The sequence below is a fragment of the Rhinoraja longicauda genome, chromosome 6 (genome assembly GCF_053455715.1).
Source record: "Rhinoraja longicauda isolate Sanriku21f chromosome 6, sRhiLon1.1, whole genome shotgun sequence".
NCBI classification, from domain to species: domain Eukaryota; kingdom Metazoa; phylum Chordata; class Chondrichthyes; order Rajiformes; family Arhynchobatidae; genus Rhinoraja; species Rhinoraja longicauda.
In genome coordinates, this window is record NC_135958.1 from 52,344,927 (window position 1) to 52,364,603 (window position 19,677).

The 19,677-nt window shown below is 46.0% G+C and overlaps 1 protein-coding gene across 1 annotated transcript in view; it reads right to left on the reverse strand.

Annotated features, from left to right (window-relative positions):
* Positions 1-1,181: 1,181 nt before the first annotated feature.
* The window catches only part of LOC144594462 (heparan sulfate glucosamine 3-O-sulfotransferase 3B1-like), a 173,608-nt gene continuing 155,112 nt past the window's right edge, over positions 1,182-19,677 (reverse strand). The window contains exon 2 of the mRNA XM_078400958.1: positions 1,182-2,377. Coding sequence (XP_078257084.1) covers positions 1,756-2,377 — 622 coding nt within the window. The 3' untranslated portion in view covers positions 1,182-1,755. The remainder of the gene's footprint in view (positions 2,378-19,677) is intronic.

Here is a 19,677-nt window from a genome sequence, read left to right on the forward strand (position 1 = left end):
TTAATTGGTTTGGTATAAAAGTAAATTGTCCCTAGTGTGTGTAAGGTAGTATTAATGTGTGCTGTATCTCTAAACTAGAACTGAAAAAAAAATTAACGTTGAAGGGCTAAGGGAGAAAGTAATATTGTCCAAATAAATAATATTTTGACAGTTCTTTTGCAGAAGCAACACATATTTGACTTGATTGTCCTGTGCAGTTGATGTTGTATTGAGTTGGATGTGCAGTGCCTCAGGGTTGCTGAAAGTAACATGTAACATATTAAGTAGAAAATCAGATGCTATGCCTCATGTCAAATATCTCTTTTGCTGGGATCATCAAGCTCACAGGTCTAATTGCATATACAATTCCACATAGACCTTTAAAATCCTAGGTATCATTCACGTGACAGCCAGTGGTGAAATGAAGTGCTCTAGAAATAGAAATCAGTCTTCATCTTCATCTTCATGACAAATAGGTCTAGAATCGAGGAAAGGAATGACCAGTGACAGGACATCTTACCCCTAAAATCTGTACTTTTGTTATATCGCATGGAACTTTAACTCCTTACCCCAGCAATCGTAAAGAATTTATGTTCAACCTGTCAGCTACATCGGTGGGGCAACGAGAAATGAGTAGGCAATGTTAGGATGAAAGCAATAACATGCCTAAGGCATTGGTGATTAGTCTGGCAACTCTTATTAGTTTAGAAAGGGTGCGAACCTGCCACAAAAATGCAGCTTATTTGGGCACAGCAGAAATTACACAAGGTTAATAGATTCCATTAAAACACTGATCAGTTTTTTATTTATCCCACTAAATAAAATTGTAGTCTAGAAATCAGTTTTTGGGTGCATCAGCTAAATGAGCAATATATTGGTGTCTGGCCACTGCAATCCACTTCTGAAATATGGTTCTACTGGTTGCAACAGATTCATCTTTCAGAAATGGACTACAATGTACGGCTAGTACCTGTTGTAATTTAGGACATGCAATTGATTACTGTCCTTAATGCTGGTTCTCTGAGTTACAAATACATTGCCCTGTTCAACAAAAGTTCAAACTGATATTCTTCATATTCTGACCTCACAATTTGTATGAATATATTTAATTCCTTTTATGGAAAGTTAAGCTAAATATATTTGGGCACATATACATGCTGAAAATTGAACAAATATATTTCTTCCGATCAAGAGAGATTAAGTTTGACATGTCATTTCTACTCACTAGATTTTCCTTGAGTTAACTCAAAAAACGGAATAAATAACAGATGCATAATCTTTCAGTTCATCACAGTGAAGTAGAGACTGCTGATTACAAATGATATTGTTATAAATACCCGTAAATTTTATTAAATGTGTGCTTTTTAAAAACTCATAAATGAGGTAAAAGAAATAATCCGGTACAGAAGTAAAGAAATCTCAGGTAAAGAAATCTGTGAATAAAATATTAAAGTAACACAAAGAATTTGCAATTCTGTAAAAATAACAATTTCCACTTACGATTTTGGTAGTTTTGAGATAAATGTCTAAACCTCTAAATAATTACGTTAAACTGAACTCTAATGCAAAGGTCTAAATTGCTCATTCTATATTCTCGTCTAATATGTGACTATTGGTTTAAATAAATAATTCAGGAAAAATCGACCTTTGAACAAAAGGATAAAGCATTCTTGCTTGCAACAGCTTTCTGCTTAAATTTATCAGAATATCTTTCATTTTTTTCAATTATTTTATTATTTATAGTCCTGTTGTGAAATATCTTACATTTTTAACATTTCAGTTATCCCAGCCAAAGTTCTGTCCTGTCATTTGGTAAAACTTCATGTTGAAAGGCCTGTAGAAGTCTCTCAGCCTTCGAATGACATCTGGGTCAATGTTGGGATGAGTTCTGCCCTTTGTTTTGCCCAGGCAATGGGGCTTACTGCTCCCCTCTGGCTTCTTCAAGCAGAGAAACCCTTTTGTCTTGTTGAAGTAAAAATGTTTGTCCGTGATGATTCTCTTCAGACCCAGGAAGTCTTGTACTTTGCCCAGTTCTCTGGCCGGGTCATTGATTAACCTCTCGCCACTCACAAACAAGATTTGTCCCATTGGGAAATAGAGAAGCCAATTCTCCAGGTGCTTGGCATAAATACCAATCTGGATAGCATTCCAGGAGGTATCAATTAAACCCGAAGTCCTGTTTTTGAAGACCAAACTCTCAAAACTGGGTATGTTGGGTTTCTTTGAGAGAGCTTGTGTGTAGTCAGAGATAGCTCGGGTGACCGGATCCCGGACCACCAGTATGAGTTTGGCGTCCTTCGACATTGCATAGATTCGGGCAGCTGCTTCCTTGGTGACAAAATAACTAGGGGTCTTCTCCATGGTGACTTGCCCATCGAGTGTTTTCGGCATCAGGTTTCTGTGGAAATATAAATTTGCATTTTATAAAAATATTGGAGTTTTACTTGTACTCATTTATAAAACGACTCACTAAACCTTGTTCTAATATGATCAAAATAGAAGTCAGTTTCATTGTTCAATGGAACTTTAATGTCACCTGTAACTAGGTGCAGTGAAATTCCTTTGTTGCTCACAGTTCATGCTAGGTACCCATCATACCTTGTTGAATTCCCCTTTGAAATCATGGGCAGCACAGTGGTGCAGCGGTAGACAATAGACAATAGGTGCAGGAAGAGGCCATTCGGCCCTTCGAGCCAGCACCGCCATTCAATGTGATCATGGCTGATCATTCTCAATCAGTACCCCGTTCCTGCCTTCTCCCCATACCCCCTGACTCCGCTATCCTTAAGAGCTCTATCTAGCTCTCTCTTGAATGCATTCAGAGAATTGGCCTCCACTGCCTTCTGAGGCAGAGAATTCCACAGATTCACAACTCTCTGACTGAAAAAGTTTTTCCTCATCTCAGTTCTAAATGGCCTACCCCTTATTCTTAAACTGTGGCCCCTTGTTCTGGACTCCCCCAACATTGGGAACATGTTTCCTGCCTCTAACGTGTCCAACCCCTTAATAATCTTATACGTTTCGATAAGATCTCTTCTCCAGGGATACTGCCTGACCCACTGAGTTACTCCAGCACTTTGTGTCAATGGTGAGAATCATTGCCCATGATGGCACCCAAGCCAGGTGACTTTGTGTGCTGGTCACAGAGGTGGATCTGCAATCACGCATTACAATTGCTCCACTCTTATAAGCCTCTACACTAACAGCAGTATTTCTTCCCTTTATCATGTATTTGTACACTATGGATGGCTCGAATGTCATCATGTACTGTCTTTCCACTGACTGGTTAGCACATAACAAAAGCGTTTCACTGTACCTCGATACACGTGACAATAACCTAACTAAACCTAAACTAACCTAAACTAAACTAACCTAAACGACACTAAACTAACCCAAACTAACCTATCATTCATGTTGAGCCTGGGCCGTGTTAAACCTGACACCAGTACAGTAGACTCTCCAAATGGGGCAACTCAGCTGTCAGGAAAAGACGAGGTAATTATTTTTTGTATTGTTTACTTAAGTTAATTTCAATTTGAAGTCAGTTTTAATGTGTGTGTGTGTGTGTGTGTGTGTGTGTGTGTGTGTGTGTGTGTGTGTGTGTGTGTGTGTGTGTGTGTGTGTGTGTGTGTGTGTGTTCTTTAATTTAGTTTTTGTTTTAGAGAAACAGATCCTTCGACCCACTGAGTCCACGTCGATTACCTTGTCACATTAGTTTGCATTCACTTCCTACACACTGGGAGCAGTTTTACAGCAGCCAATTAACCTCCAACGCCGCATCTCTTTGGGATGTGGGAAGAAGCTGGGGCACCTGAAGGAAACCCAAGTGCAAATTCCACACGGGCAGCACCCGAGGTCAGCGTTAAACCTGGGTCTTTGGCGCTGTGAGGCACCACCTCCACCAGCCTCACCATTGTGCATTGTAGAAATATAGAGCCAGCACCGCCATTCATTGTGATCATGGCTGATCATTCACAATCGGTAACCCGTGCCTGCCTTCTCCCCATATCCCTTGATTCCGCTAGCCCCTAGAGCTCTATCTAACTCTCTTTTAAATTCATCCAATGTATTAGCCTCCACTGGCTTCTGTGGCAGAGAATTCCACAAATTCACAACTCTCTGGATGAAAACGTTTTTTCGCAGCTCAGTTTTAAATGACCTCCCCTTTATTCTTAGACTGTGGCCCCAGGTTCTGGACTCCCCCAACATTGGGAACATTTTTCCTGCATCTAGCTTGTCCAGTCCCTTTATAATCTTATACGTTTCTACAAGATCCCTTCTCATCCAGTGAATACAAGCCCAGTCTTTCCAATTTTTCCTCATATGCCAGTCCCCCCATCCCGGGGATTAACCTTGTGAACCTACGCTGCACTGCCTCAATAGCAAGGATGTCCTTCCTCAAATTAGGAGACAAAAACTGCACACAGTACTCCAGATGTGGTCTCACCAGGGCCTTATACAACTGCAGAAGGACGCCTTTACTCCTATACTAAAAATCAGGACCTCTTTACTCCTATACTCAAATTGAGTAATAGTCTATAATATATAATATGAATAATATTTTTTTTACAATTTCTCTATTTTAACTTGTCTCAAACAGGCCTGTTATATCAAAGATATTCATTTAATAGTCATTAATGGCCATGAATTTGGGGACACATATTAGAGCTATTCTGTCTGTGCACACACCTGCTACCCTATATCGGCCCCTATACTACATGCCAAATGCTGGTAGCTTTGATGCTAGTAGAAGACTGCAATGAGATAGAAGACAAGGTGGAACAAACAGCATGGCTTATGTGCAGGTCTCCAGCAATGATGGGAGATCTGAATATTTGCCCCCAATAAAACATCTCCAGATTTCTTAAGGAAGCATGAGCAAGAAAATAAAATGTTATTACCTGCCAAAGTATGATATGTACCAAAAGGTAATCCCCATGTAAAGTATAGGCATCTAGATAGTTTATGTTCATAAGTGATACGAGCAGAATTAGGCCATTCGGCCCATCAAGTCTACGCCGCCATTCGATCATGGCTGATCTATCTTTCCCTCTGAACCCCCATTCTCCTGCCTTCTCCCCATAAGGGTTGTAAAGGGTTTGATAGGCAGATGATTGGAACAAAGGACAGAGATTAGAGCAGAATGTGAAAGAGACAAATTGAAGAGTTGCAAATTGTGAAGCCAGAAGAAGGAACGTAATAGGAGGTGGAGGGGAGGGGGAGGGGAGGGGGAGGGGAGGGGGAGGGGAGGGGGAGGGGAGGGGGAGGGGAGGGGAGGGGGAGGGGAGGGGGAGGGGAGGGGGAGGGGAGGGGGAGGGGAGGGGAGGGGGAGGGGAGGGGGAGGGGAGGGGGAGGGGAGGGGGAGGGGAGGGGGAGGGGAGGGGGAGGGGAGGGGGAGGGGAGGGGGAGGGGAGGGGGAGGGGGAGGGGAGGGGGAGGGGAGGGGGAGGGGAGGGGGAGGGGAGGGGGAGGGGAGGGGGAGGGGAGGGGGAGGGGAGGGGGAGGGGAGGGGGAGGGGAGGGGGAGGGGAGGGGGAGGGGAGAAATAGGTGTGAGTTCCGGCAAGTCACATCCACGTCTGAGAGTATATTTATTCACAAAATGCTGGAGTAACTCAGCAGGTCAGGCAGCATCTCGGGAGAGAAGGAATGGGTGACGTTTCGGGTCGAGACCCTTCTTCAGAACTGCAGATGCTGGTCAGGCAGCATCTCGGGAGAGAAGGAATGGGTGACGTTTCGGGTCGAGACCCTTCTTCAGAACTGCAGATGCTGGTCAGGCAGCATCTCGGGAGAGAAGGAATGGGTGACGTTTCGGGTCGAGACCCTTCTTCAGAACTGCAGATGCTGGTCAGGCAGCATCTCGGGAGAGAAGGAATGGGTGACGTTTCGGGTCGAGACCCTTCTTCAGAACTGCAGATGCTGGTCAGGCAGCATCTCGGGAGAGAAGGAATGGGTGACGTTTCGGGTCGAGACCCTTCTTCAGAACTGCAGATGCTGGTCAGGCAGCATCTCGGGAGAGAAGGAATGGGTGACGTTTCGGGTCGAGACCCTTCTTCAGAACTGCAGATGCTGGTCAGGCAGCATCTCGGGAGAGAAGGAATGGGTGACGTTTCGGGTCGAGACCCTTCTTCAGAACTGCAGATGCTGGTCAGGCAGCATCTCGGGAGAGAAGGAATGGGTGACGTTTCGGGTCGAGACCCTTCTTCAGAACTGCAGATGCTGGTCAGGCAGCATCTCGGGAGAGGAGGAATGGGTGACGTTTCGGGTCGAGACCCTTCTTCAGAACTGCAGATGCTGGTCAGGCAGCATCTCGGGAGAGAAGGAATGGGTGACGTTTCGGGTCGAGACCCTTCTTCAGAACTGCAGATGGTTTGTTATTATTCCTCTTACATTCTAAAATATTTATTCACATTCCCAATAATAATTTGCCTCAGGTTCTGATTTATGGATTTAAAATATTTTCATCTCGGTAGTTCCGTCCTGCACCCCTTCCCCTGGGCTGGGAACTTTAGTTCATTGTTTGCACTCTTTATTTCATCCTGCCCCTAATTGCCAAATCGTTTACACCCAATATAAATAATGGCAGCCACAAGATTGATTGCCTTCTTCCATTCCAAACTAGTCCCATTTGCAATTATCCTTTATTTTCCCAAATTAAATCAATCTTCAATCCTGAGATAAAGACAAATTAAAACGCAAGTCTGTTCGTAAAGGAACCCAATTATTCACACAATACGCTCGCTTCAGCTCAATCCTAATTGAGTCTTCATTAATCTGCCAAAGTATTTCGAGACTGGAACAAGACTTCAGAAAAGTCCAAATTAAAATATATCCAATTTGCAAGTCTTTGCATCACAACCCTGTAATTTTCACTTGGTAACGTAAATTCAAACGTAAATAGCTGATTTTTTCCCAAAAAACACTGATTGTTCACGGTATTGATTTCATGTGGTTGGCTGTGATACACACTGGCCATTTTCTGTTTGCTGTGATCATTCATAAAAGAAAATAGCTGGACTGTATTTTATGAATGATACATGTTTTGGCATCATTACATTTTACACTGTAAATTAACGACATGATTTGGTTCACTGCAACTATGTGTTTCAATCACAAGTATGCTTGGTTTAAATTTACGTTAAGATTTAGATTTAGAGATACAGCGCGGAAACAGGCCCTTCGGCTCACCACGTCCACGTCGCCCAGCGATCCCCGCACATTAACACTATCCTACACACAGTAGGGACAATTTTTACATTTACCCAGTCAATTAACCTACATACCTGTACGTCTTTGGAGTGTGGGAGGAAACCGAAGATCTCGGAGAAAACCCACGCAGGTCACGGGGAGAACGTACAAACTCCGCACAGACGACGCCCGTAGTCAGGATCGAACCTGAGTCTCCGGCGCTGCATTCGCTGTAAGGCAGCAACTCTACCGCTGCGCCACCGTGCCGCATAACCAGTAATGAGTACAACAAATGCTAGAATGTATGAACTGCTATTTTAAGTTTTGAGTTTTAGTGATACAGTCCGTGATACAGTAGTGAACAGTCCATGCTGACCAGTGATCCCCAGCACATTAGCACTATCCTACACACTAGGGACATTCTTTACAGTTTTATCAAAGCCAATTAACCTACAAACCTGTACATCTTTGGAGTGTGGGAGGAAACCGGAGCACCTGGGGAAAACCCACGCACCCACGGGGAGAATGTACAGCACCCGTAGTCAGGATTGAACACGTGTCTCTAACACTGTAAGGCAGCAACTCTACCGCTGTGCCACCATGCCACCCCAATGTATTCCTGTAATCCATGTAAACTGTATTCCTCTCTGCGGAGACTTGCAGCATCGGCCAGAAATTAGCCTCGAGGCACTTTACAGCCAACAAGGCACTGGCCATTTTGTGGGCACAATAACAAGGAGGCCTTTGATTGAAGAGAATTGCTTTCAATCCTCAGCACCACGTGGCTTCCCCTAAAACGTGGTTTCAATGTCAGGTCATTTGTTCCCCCAGCAAAACCCCCCAAGGCACATCACCGCAGAGGCTATTGGAGTGAATCAGAGAGGCAGAGAGATGAGGTTTACCCCAGTAGCAGCCAGCAGCCTCACACCTCCCAGATGGAGAGGTTGGGTCGTGGAATATCAAAATATACTTCCCCACTCCTGCTTTTCATACCAGCAGGGAAAGCAGATCAACACTGAGTTATTGCTGACTGATTTCTAAGTGGAGTCCAATGGCAATACAGATGGTGTGAAGTTATCACCTCCGTTCAATTAGCATAAGAAAATAACTGCAGATGCTGGTACAAATCGAAGGTATTTATTCACAAAATGCTAGAGTAACTCAGCAGGTCAGGCGGCATCTCGGGAGAGACGGAATGGGCGACGTTTCGGGTCGAGACCCTTCTTCAGACTGCTCCGAAGGTCAGGGCTGAAGCCATGGCTCTGGTGCTGTGAAGCATCAGCTCTCCTAGCTGTGCCACTGTGCTGCCCTACACTGAACAGACAAAACTAGTTTAGTTTAGTTGCGTTGAGTTGAGTTATATCCATTCTAGGTTGAACTGAGGCCACTGAGGCCACCTATCCTGATATCTACCACCACACGATCTTTAAAACCTGCTGTACTTTGATATTAAATGCCTCCAATAACTCCTTTGGCCCACAATTGTCCTTAGATGTTCACTGGTAAATTAAAAAGCTCCAGCTTGTCCCTTGCTGAAAATATGAACTTATTTCTTTCTTTCAGAGGGTGCCTGGACTCCTGTGCATTTTGCTGTTTTCTTACTTGTATTCCCAGATTTCCTTTTAATCTCAACAAATCACTGACGGGTGGCACGGTGGCTCAGCGGTCGAGTTGCTACTTTACAGTGCTGAGACCCAGGTTTGATCCTGACTTACGAGTGCTGTCTGTACGGAGTTTGTACGTTCTCCCTGTTTCCGCGTGAAGTTTCCCCGGGTGCTCCGGATTCCTCCCGCACTCCAAAGGTTTGTAGGCTGAGTGGCTCTGGGTAAAGATTGTAAATTGTTCCTAGTGTGTAGGATAGTGCTGGTGTATGGAGATCACTAAACGGCATGGACCTGGTGGGCTGAAGGGCCTGTTTCCACACTCTCTGAATTAAACAGTGCCACATTAATTGACCATGCGGTGTTGGTTGCACCAGAAGATAAAATGTGTAAAACTTCTACCTGTTTCTTTTCATTCTGAAGATGAACTACTGAGAAGAAAAAGTAGGATTTTGGAAAAATAGATTCACTGAGGGATTTACTGAAGTACAAAGTGAGAGGTGGGAAGATCTGGAGAAACTTACATTGAGTTAATCTGTGTAACTCAACAGAGTGGTGGTGACATAACTGGGATTAATATTAGGCAGCTGACAGCTTTGCATATCAACATCTAGACTTTATGGTCATTATGATGGGCATTATGTGCCACAGCATTGGAAGGAGCTGTAATGAGCACCCAAGGCGACAATTCTAACAAATTGATGTCATCTTTGTTATCACTATGAGTTGCCGATTTACATACAGTACTTTTTCAGAACACAGTGAAACTAGAACAAAGAAAACAAAATTTCAGAAAAATATGCCGTTGCTTTATCTCCTGTTTGACGGTATTATTGAGATTAAAAAAGACTCAATGTGCTGGAGTAACTCAACTGGCAGTATCTCAGAATGACTTGAATAGATGACATTTCGAATCGGGACCCTTCGGACTGATTGTAGAGGGGGGAGAAAGCTGAAAGGGAGGTGGGGGTCAAGACAAAGGCAGGCAAGGGATTCTCCCCACCACTGAAATCAGTCCGAAGAAGAATCCTGTTGTACTTCGTGGTCCGGTACCTGTTGTACCTTTAGTGACTCTGGACGGACCACAAGTACACGTGTATTAAAGGTTACAATGCTGGAGCTCAACTCCAGGCTGTTTATTCCGTGGTCATCTGGATCCAGAGTGACCACCCAATCACACCAACCTCTTATATACGCATTCCTGCACATGCAAACAAAGTAGTCCATGGGATACACAAAGTAGTCCCAGGCAATATCACAACATCCCCCTTGTCTTATAAAAGAAATATATATATATATATATATATGTAACAACAAACTCTAAACACAAACGTTTTTTTGAAACACCATAAAACATTAACAAATATCAACAGTAACGTGCAGGTTTCTTACTGGCACGTCCCGAACGTGTCACATAATCCCCATCATCATTACGGGCCGGTCGTTCCTCCGCTTCACATTGGGTCTCAACCCTATCGCTGTCTGGGGGGACACAATGGGGACCAACCCCCGGCTTCTCCAGTGGAAGATCTCTCAACTGCACTCGATTCCTCCTGAACCGATTTCCATTCGGCGTCTCAATAATGTAAGACCTTGACTGGGGTTCGTCGCAGACCGATCTCACTTCTGCTGGAACCCAGACCTGATTCGCTCTATCCAGAACCCGGACCTTCTGTCCAGCGTGCAATGGCAACAAGTCATGTCTCTTAACCGAACTGTCAAACTGTGCCTTCATATTCTGCTTACGCTCCTCAAGTCGCTCAAAGGTCCTCTGCCCTTCGTATGCCTTGTTCATGTCAAGGTTCGTGGGGAGAGGCGTCCGAATCTGTCTTCCAAACATCATCTCCGCCGGTGACGGTAACTTGGAATCAATCGGTGTAGTGCGCAAGTTGAGTAAAGCTGCTGCTACACTCTGTCTCGTTGCCAAGGACTTCTTGATAACAGACTTCACCGTTCGTACCATGCGCTCAGCCAGCCCATTCGACTGAGGGTACCTAGGCGACGACGTTGTATGGGTGATTCCCCATTGCTTGCACATGGACTGGAAAGCTTCACCCACAAATTGTGGACCATTGTCGGAGATGATATCCGTCGGTGCTCCTAGTAGACCAAACATTGCAGTCACCATATTAGCAACCATGGCACTCGTGGTGCTAGTCAGTCGGTTCACCACCGGAAACTTGGAATGGTAATCCACCATGACAAGATATTGAACGTTGTCAATTTCAAACATGTCCATTGCTATTTTGGTCCAAGGTGTGACTGGTATCTCATGTGGCATGAGTGTTTCCCTCATTTGCTCTGGCATGTGCATCTGGCACGGACTACACCTTCGGACAAGGTCATCAATGTGTTGGTTCATGTTGGGCCAATAGACCATTTGTCTCGCTAGAAGTCTCGTCTTCTCAATGCCTTGGTGGCCAACATGAAGTTGCTGCAATACATCCTGTCTCATCGACTCAGGAATGACTACTTGCCGTCCTTTGAAAATGGCCCCATTTGACATGCCCAACTCATCTCGAAAAGACCAGTAGGGCCGCAGGTCGGTAGGTATCTCCTGTAGGGTCGCCGGCCATCCGGAATGGACATACTGCATAACCCTATGCAGTATAGGGTCACGACAAGTTTCTGTCTGCAGCTCCACCCTTTTGAGTTTGCCGAAGTGTATCAAGTCGACACCTAGCGTGTCCTCGATGTTGTCGAAGAAGATGCTCTCTACATGTAAATCGAGATCTATGCTCTCTGTCTTCTCCGGATTGGGCAGCCTGCTGAGAGTGTCAGCAATGATCATCTCAGCCCCAGGTCTGTGCTCTATGGTGAAGTTGTATCCTTGCACCTTGATGAGCAACCGCTGCAGTCGGGGTGGGGCACTCGTGAGTAGTTTGCCGCAGATAGTGACAAGAGGCTTGTGATCAGTCAGCACCTTAAAATCCCGCCCAAATAGGTACGTATGAAACCTTGTGATGCCAAAAACCAATGCAAGGGTCTCGCGTTCAATATTGGAGTAGTTGGACTGGCATGAAGACAGTGCCTTCGAAGCGTACGCAACAGGCCGTCCTTCCTGCGAAAGGCATGCTCCCACTCCTTTCATTGACGCATCTACCTCAAGGGTGACAGGAGCATCAGGGCGATAGTACTGGAGGACAGATTCCCCCTGTATGCAGCTCTTCAGGTTACAGAACGCCGTTTGGTGGTCTTCTTGCCACAAGAATGGGACATGTTTCTTCAGCAAATCCCTCAAAATGGCGACCAGGTCAGCATACTTTGGGATGTAGGGCGATAAAAAATTCATCATCCCCAGGAACCGTTGTAAATCTTCCTTATCTTGTGGTGTTGGCATCTTATGAATGTCCTGCACCTTACCAAGATCTGGCCGAATGCCTGTGTCTGAATATATTGTCCCGAAGAAGTTGATGGAGTTAGCCTTCACTACGCACTTAGCACTGTTGAAAGCTAGTCCTTCCCGGGACGCTGCCTCTAACAGCTTCTGTAGATTATAATCATGTTCTTGCGCTGTGGATCCCACTATGACAATATCATCCGCAATGCAGACGCATCCAGGAACCTGTTCTATGATCGTGTCCATACGCTGCTGGAATATATCCTGACTCACCGACAAACCGAAAGGCAACCTCCTGTAGCAATACCTGCCAAAAGGCGTGCAGAACGTGGTAAGTTTTTGGCTAGCCTCATCAAGTCGGACAGACCAATAACCCACTTTAGCATCGAGTTTGGAGAACAATTTCCCATTGGCAAAAGCCGGATTGATCTCCTCAAGTGTCTGGATCTTGTGCGGGCAACGTTTGAGACTTGCATTCAAACGCTTCGGGTCTAGGCATACCCTGATTGACCCATCCTTCTTAACGGAGGTGGTTATTGAACTGCACCAGTCCGTGTGGTGAGTCACCTTTCGGATGACTCCATCATTTTCCATCTTGTCCAACTCAGCCCGCAACTTGTCTTTGAGATGGATACTACATTTCCTTGGCGCATCAATGTGTGGTGTGGCCTCCTCCTTGAGATGAAGGGTGGCTGGCCCCTTGAAGTTGCCAATCCGATCAAACTGATTAGGCCACCTCTTCATTAGGTCCCCCACCGAGTTGAAACTGTCTTGCTCCTTCCGAGCATCTGATGGGTGCTCCTCTGTTCCCATAGCATGTATCGTGACAACCTGAAGTTGCTTAATACCTGGGAGGCCTATGGCAGCGGATCCTGCCACGTCTACCACGAAAAATTCCTGAGGACACCACATCGACCCTTGGTATCGGCACGAAACGGATATAGTTCCAACACACATGATTTCCGTCCCATTATATGCTGTCAGACGGACTTTGCATGGTCGTAGGTGCTGCTTGTATTTGTCATTGGGATACATGTCTCGTATGATCCGAAGGGGAAGAGTATTTCCTCCAGCCCCGGTGTCTATCTTCACCTTCAGTCGATGTTGCCCCTTCATTGACGGGCATTTGATGTTCAACACCGCAAATGCCTCATCACCCATTGGAGGCATCCTGTCCATACCTGAAATGGTGATATTATGGAAAGACATATCCGATCCTTCCTCTTGACTGTCACAGCACGATGCATCACCATCATGGGACTGCTGCTGCACCTCGTCAACTCGCTTGTATTTGCCCCTGGACCATTTAGATGGGCGCACAGGATCCACTTTATTCCTACAGCATTTTGCCCAATGCCCTTTCTTGCCACACTTCTTGCATGTGTCGCGATACGCTGGGCATTGCCTGGGCTTATGAAACAAATCACAGTAGCCACAAGGGTTTTGTCTCTCATCCTGCGACTTCTGTTTCGTCGACCCTCGTGTCTTGACAGCATCAATATGGCTAGACCCGGGCTCTAAATTTGCAATGCACTGTCTGCCCGCTGCAATGGCCTCATACTGCCTGCCTAACGTAAGCACCTCTGGAATGGTGTGACCTTTAGGCTTCTGTATAAGCTCTCGCTGTAGACCTTCATGGGGCGTGGACGTGATTACCAACTCCATGACTCTGTCAGTGAGCTCCTGCTCAGTGAAGTCACACTGGAGACTTTTTTCGCGACACCGGGTCACAAACTGAGCAAGCAACTCCCCCGGCTTCTGGCGATACTGCATCAACTCCAACCTGTGGACCCTGAAATTTACCTTCGTCCTCAGCTGGTCCTCAAAAAATGCCCATATGCACTCCGGTTTGCTCCGATCCTCCACACTCAGACCTGACGCATTCAAACGACGAAGTCCTTCCACTCCCAAAGCGATTTTTATCTTCGTGGCCTGCTTAGATTCCGATGCAACTTCTAAGTCTTCCAGGCACAGTTGCAACCTTTCCTTGAACAGGGAGAACTCAGTGGGGATGTCCAGCACTTGCCAGTTCATTTCAGGTAACCGAGACATATTATTTGCACTATATGGCGGAAACACGGTAACTTGAACAATTATAAACAAAACCAAAAACAACCGTATCACAGGACCCCAACCTTTGCTATCAGCAAATCTATAGCACTATATGCATTTACAGAAATAAACATACATATACCATAGTATTAAATGCAAACAGTAATCTTGCAGTATTACACACAGATAAGCACACAAAGCAATGTCCAAATCTTCCCTTCAAGAAGCAGACTGGCCGTGTAGATCAGCGTAGCGTAGGCTCTAGATGGGTGAAGGTCGCTGCTCCACTGCGATGATCTGCCTCGCAACGAAGGGGTCCAACGATGGGCCCGCAACGATGGGCTCCAATGATGGGCTCGCAACGATGGGCTCGCAACGATGCAGCTCCCAGCTGCTGTAACCGCGGTGCGATCGGGCCTCGGCTGCGGTGCGCGTTGGCCCCGCCCACAGGTGCTCCCGGCCGCTGCCGCTCAGTCGACGCGTGCTGCCGCTGCCTCGGGCCCAGGGCCTTCCCGACTCACCGGTCGCCGCGCCTGGGTAAGGATGCAGTGCCTCGGCCTTACCGGTCGTCGCGCCTCCGTGGGTGGTCGGTCCCTCCGGTCGCCGAACTCCCCTGCGATGTCGGGTCTCACCGGTCTCTGCACTCCCCCGCGATGTCGGGTCTCACCGGTCCCTGTCGGTGACGGTGTCGTCGTCGGTGTGGGCCTTCACACACCTCCCTCAGCAGCTTGCAACGTCCCGTCGGCAGCTCAGCGCTGACTGCAGATCAGGTAAGTGCACATACACGGTAGGCCCTGTCGAGAGGCAATCCAGCGTCCCGTACGAGCTGGAAACTACTCTTTATTTCTGTTTCTTTCCCCTATGGCACTAGTTTAATTATTTTCGTAGTATAATTTTCACCAAAAACTTTTTTAATTTTTTTTTTTTTTTTAATGACTTGTGAACCTTTTCCGCTTGGGTTTCTCTTTACCTTTCTAGGCAAATCACCAAACCGCTGCCACCATGTTGTACTTCGTGGTCCGGTACCTGTTGTACCTTTAGTGACTCTGGACGGACCACAAGTACACGTGTATAAAAGGTTACAATGCTGGAGCTCAACTCCAGGCTGTTTATTCCGTGGTCATCTGGATCCAGAGTGACCACCCAATCACACCAACCTCTTATATACGCATTCCTGCACATGCAAACAAAGTAGTCCTTGGGATACACAAAGTAGTCCCAGGCAATATCACAACAGATCCCAAACCAAAACGTTGCCTATTCATGACCTCCACAGAGATGCTTCCTGACCCACTGAGTTACTCCAGCACATTGCGTCTTTTTTTAGTAAACCAGCATCTGTAGTCCCACATGCCTAGTACTATTGAGATATTCAGTAGATTAAAACATTTGGACTGAGGTGACCATTTTGTTTTTAAAATGTCTTTTATATTTGAAAATATAGAATGGCTTGGCATAAATTTCTGGATAGAATGTCATAGACTTTTGTCAAATTCAAATGTTGTTCTCTGTTTACCTGCACAAGAGTGATAGACTATCTATCAATATCACATTATCAGGAAGAAAGGCTGCAAGGTTATTGAAACTTGTTCTTCCTCCAGAACTTGACCTCAGGAACAGCATCCATACATCTTACCAGAGTGGATATCAGTAATTTATCGGTCGTTAGACTTTAAAGATACAGTGTGGAAACAGGCCCTTCTGCCCACTGAGTCCGTGCCGACCAGTGATCGTTCCAGTACACTAACACTATCCTACACACTAGGGATAATTTTATAAATTACCGAAGCCAATTAACCTACAAACTTGTATGTCTCTGGAGTGTGGGAGAAAACCGGAGCACCCAGAGACAGCAAACATCCTACGTGATCTCTCCTTTAGTTACAATTTTACATTCCTGAGTAATATTCTCGCATCCTCTCCAATACAATCACATCTCTCCTGTATTGCAGTAATCAGCCCTGGTTGCAGCACAGCATCCGTGGTCTTTTTCTTAGAAAGTCAGAGTGGCGCAGCACTGAAATAGGTCCTTTAGCCCACCAAACCACCACCACCCATCTAGCACCTTTAAGTGCTCATCCGACACGAACCCCATTTAAATTTTCTTGCATTCTCATCCACGCCCTTCTTCATCCAATCGTCCAGAGTCCCTCAACATGGTCGATACTCACTCACAGACTAGGCCAGTCAACCCCCAAACACGCACATCTCTGGAATGTGGGAGGACACCGGAGCACCCCGGGAAAACCCACGCGGTCACAGGCAGAACGTACAAACTCCATACAGACAGCACCCATGGGATCGAACCCGGGTCTGCGGTGCTGTAAGGCAGCAACCCTACCGCTGCGCCACTGTGCCGCTCATTAAATGAATAATTCTTTACATTTTATATTTCATCTAATAAAGAAACCCATTCTTTAATGGCTTGTTTTAACTATCCTACCTACCTGTCCTGCTCCTTCCAAAGTCCTGTGGACCTGAGGTCTCTCTATGGCTTCGCATTTCTCATTCTTCGCACAGATATCGTACGTTCCCTTGTCTTGTTGCACCTGTCAAAACTAATTACTTCATATTCCCCTGGTTTAAGGTGCAATCCTCATTTTCTGGCCCGAATGACATTGTAAACTTTTTTGGCTCTGTCATAATGACTCAGCTACTTTTTAAACCATCTGCAAACTTCATTATTGTGACACCTACATATAAGTCTTGCATCTGCGACAAAAAGCAAGAGCTTTTCAGACTGAAGAAGGGTCTCGACCCAAAACGTCACCCATTCCTTCTCTCCCGAGATGCTGCCTGACCCGCTGAGTTACTCCAGCATTTTGTGTCTACCAACATTGGATCCTGTTTGCCACTTTCCATTGGATTCCAACCACCTTTATTTTTATGATCATTCTGTCAAGAGTGATCTTGCCAAAAACCATGCTAAATCCACATCGATTCATTGATCTTCCTTGCTAGCTCCTCAGAAATTCAGTCAACATGACCTTCTCTTAGTAAGTACAGGAAACCCTCATTAGAATGGGCCATGGGGAGGGGGTGGGGTGGGTTGGGAATGGTATTCATTATTGCCAATTGTCTGCTATAATTGAGTAAGATATTATCATTCTAGAAGCAAAGAACCGCAATTGTTAGTTAATACACAAAAGGACACAGAGTGCTGGAGTAATTCAGCAGGTCAGTCAGCTTCTCTGCAGAACATGGATAGGTGACGTTTTGGGTTGATACCTTTCTTCAGACCCTCGGTCCGGAACCGGGCCTGGAGTCCGGATGAGTTGACGGCCCGGCCTGCTGGTGGCCGGGGGAGAGGTGAGAATCGGCGGAGTCATTGGTCGTGGGCTGCGGGCGGCCGGAGTGCAGGTAAGGGTCAGCGGTGGTGATGGTGGTGGTGGTGATAGCAGGTGAAGCCTAGAAGTGGCAGAGGAAGCTGTGTGGGCCGGCGATGGTGGCAGAAGGCACGGCCTGGAAGTGGAGCGGGCGGGGGGTGGCGGGGGCATCTGGCAATGTAAGCGGCAGTGAGGCGGCGCCGGCCGGGGGTGGCGTCCGCAGCCAGCAGTGGGGGGACATCTGCCAGTAGGTCCATCCACTATAACCAAGATCCATTGTAAAGAGGTGTGTTAAAATGAGGGTTTACTGTATATGCTGACTGGTCCTGGTTAAGCAGTGCCTCACTGAATTTATACAGCCCCTCCAAATTAATTCCAATCATTTGTCCATCTCTGAAGTTAAATTTACTGGGTTAACATAGAACACAGAACAGTACAGCACAGGAACAGGCCCTTTGACCCACAACGTTTGTGCTGAACTTGATGCCAAGATAAATTAATTTCATGTCCTGCACATGCACCAGATTCCTCCATTCCCTGCATATAGACAATAGACAATAGGTGCAAGAGGAGGCCATTCGGCCCTTCGAGCCAGCACCACCATTCAATGTGATCATGGCTGATCATTCCCAATCAGTAGCCCATTCCTCCCCATACCCCCTGACTCCGCTATCCTTAAGAGCTCTATCTAGCTCTCTCTTGAAAGCACTCAGAGTATTGGCCTCCACTGCCTTCTGAGGCAGAGAATTCCACAGATTTACAACTCTCTGACTGAAAAAGTTTTTCCTCATCTCCGTTCTAAATAGAAACATAGAAACATAGAAAATAGTTGCAGGAGGAGGCCATTCGGCCCTTCGAGCCAGCACCGCCATTCATTGTGATCATGGCTGATCATCCCTGATCAATGCCTTCTCCCCATATCCCTTGATTCCACTAGCCCCTAGAGCTCTATCTAACTCTCTCTTAAATCTATCCAGTGATTAGGCTTCCACTGCTCTCTGTGGCAGAGAATTCCACAAATTCACAACTCTCTGGGTGAATTTTTTTTTTCTCACCTCAGTTTTAAATGGCCTCCCCTTTATTCTAAGACTGTGGCCCCTGGTTCTGGACTCCCCCAACATTGGGAACATTTTTCCTGCATCTAGCTTGTCCAACCCCTTAATAATCTTATATGTTTCAATAAGATCCCCTCTCATCCTTCTAAATTCCAGTGTTTACAAGCTTAGTCGATCCAGTCTTTCAACATACGACAGTCCATATGTCCATATATGATATCCATATGTCTTGTCTAAAGTGGACACAAAATGCTGGACTAACTCAGCGGGTCAGGCAGCATCTCTGGAGAAAAGAAATAGGTGACATTTCAGGTTGAGGCCCTTCCCCATGCCTTATCTAAAAGCCTCTTAAATGCCACTATTGTATCTGCCTCCACCACCACCTCTAGCAACATGTTCCAGGCATCTACCAGTCAGTGTAAAAAATTTGCCCTGCTTTAAGGTTCACCCCTCTGACTTTAATGCTACAGTCTGCTCCCAAGTTATTTGACATTTCCACCAAGGCAAAATCTAACAGTCTGCCCTATCTATGCCTCTCATAATTTTATATACTTCCATCAGGTGTCCCCTCAGCCTCCGATACTCCGAGAGAAAATGATCCAAGTTTATTTTGAGTGAGGGTTATTTTAACTTCGTTTATACATTCTTCCCAGTTAAAACAATGACATCACATCAACAGCCCTCCAATTCTGTGGCAGCACTCCTGTAAGCCAGGGATAATATAATATGGAGCACAGAACAGTACAGGACAGGAAAAGACTCTTCAGCCTCTACCTATACTAACCACAAAAAGCTGGAGTAACTCAGCTGGACAGGCAGCATGTCCCGCAGAGTTACTCCAGCATTTTGTGTCTATCTTCGGTTTAAACCAGTATCTGCAGTTCCTTCCTACACATTTCGTCTGCACTAACCACAATGTCCATCTAACAAATCCCATCTGCTCGCCCCTGGTTACTGTATATCCGTCTATTCCCTGCCGATCCATGTGTCTGTGCAAAATAACACTGCTAATATTCATATCATCTGCAAATGTACTGATCGGACCACCTACATATCTATTCAGATAATTTATATCTATCATTAACAACAAAGGTCCCAGCCCTGATCCTTGTGGAACACCACTGGTCACATGCCTCCCA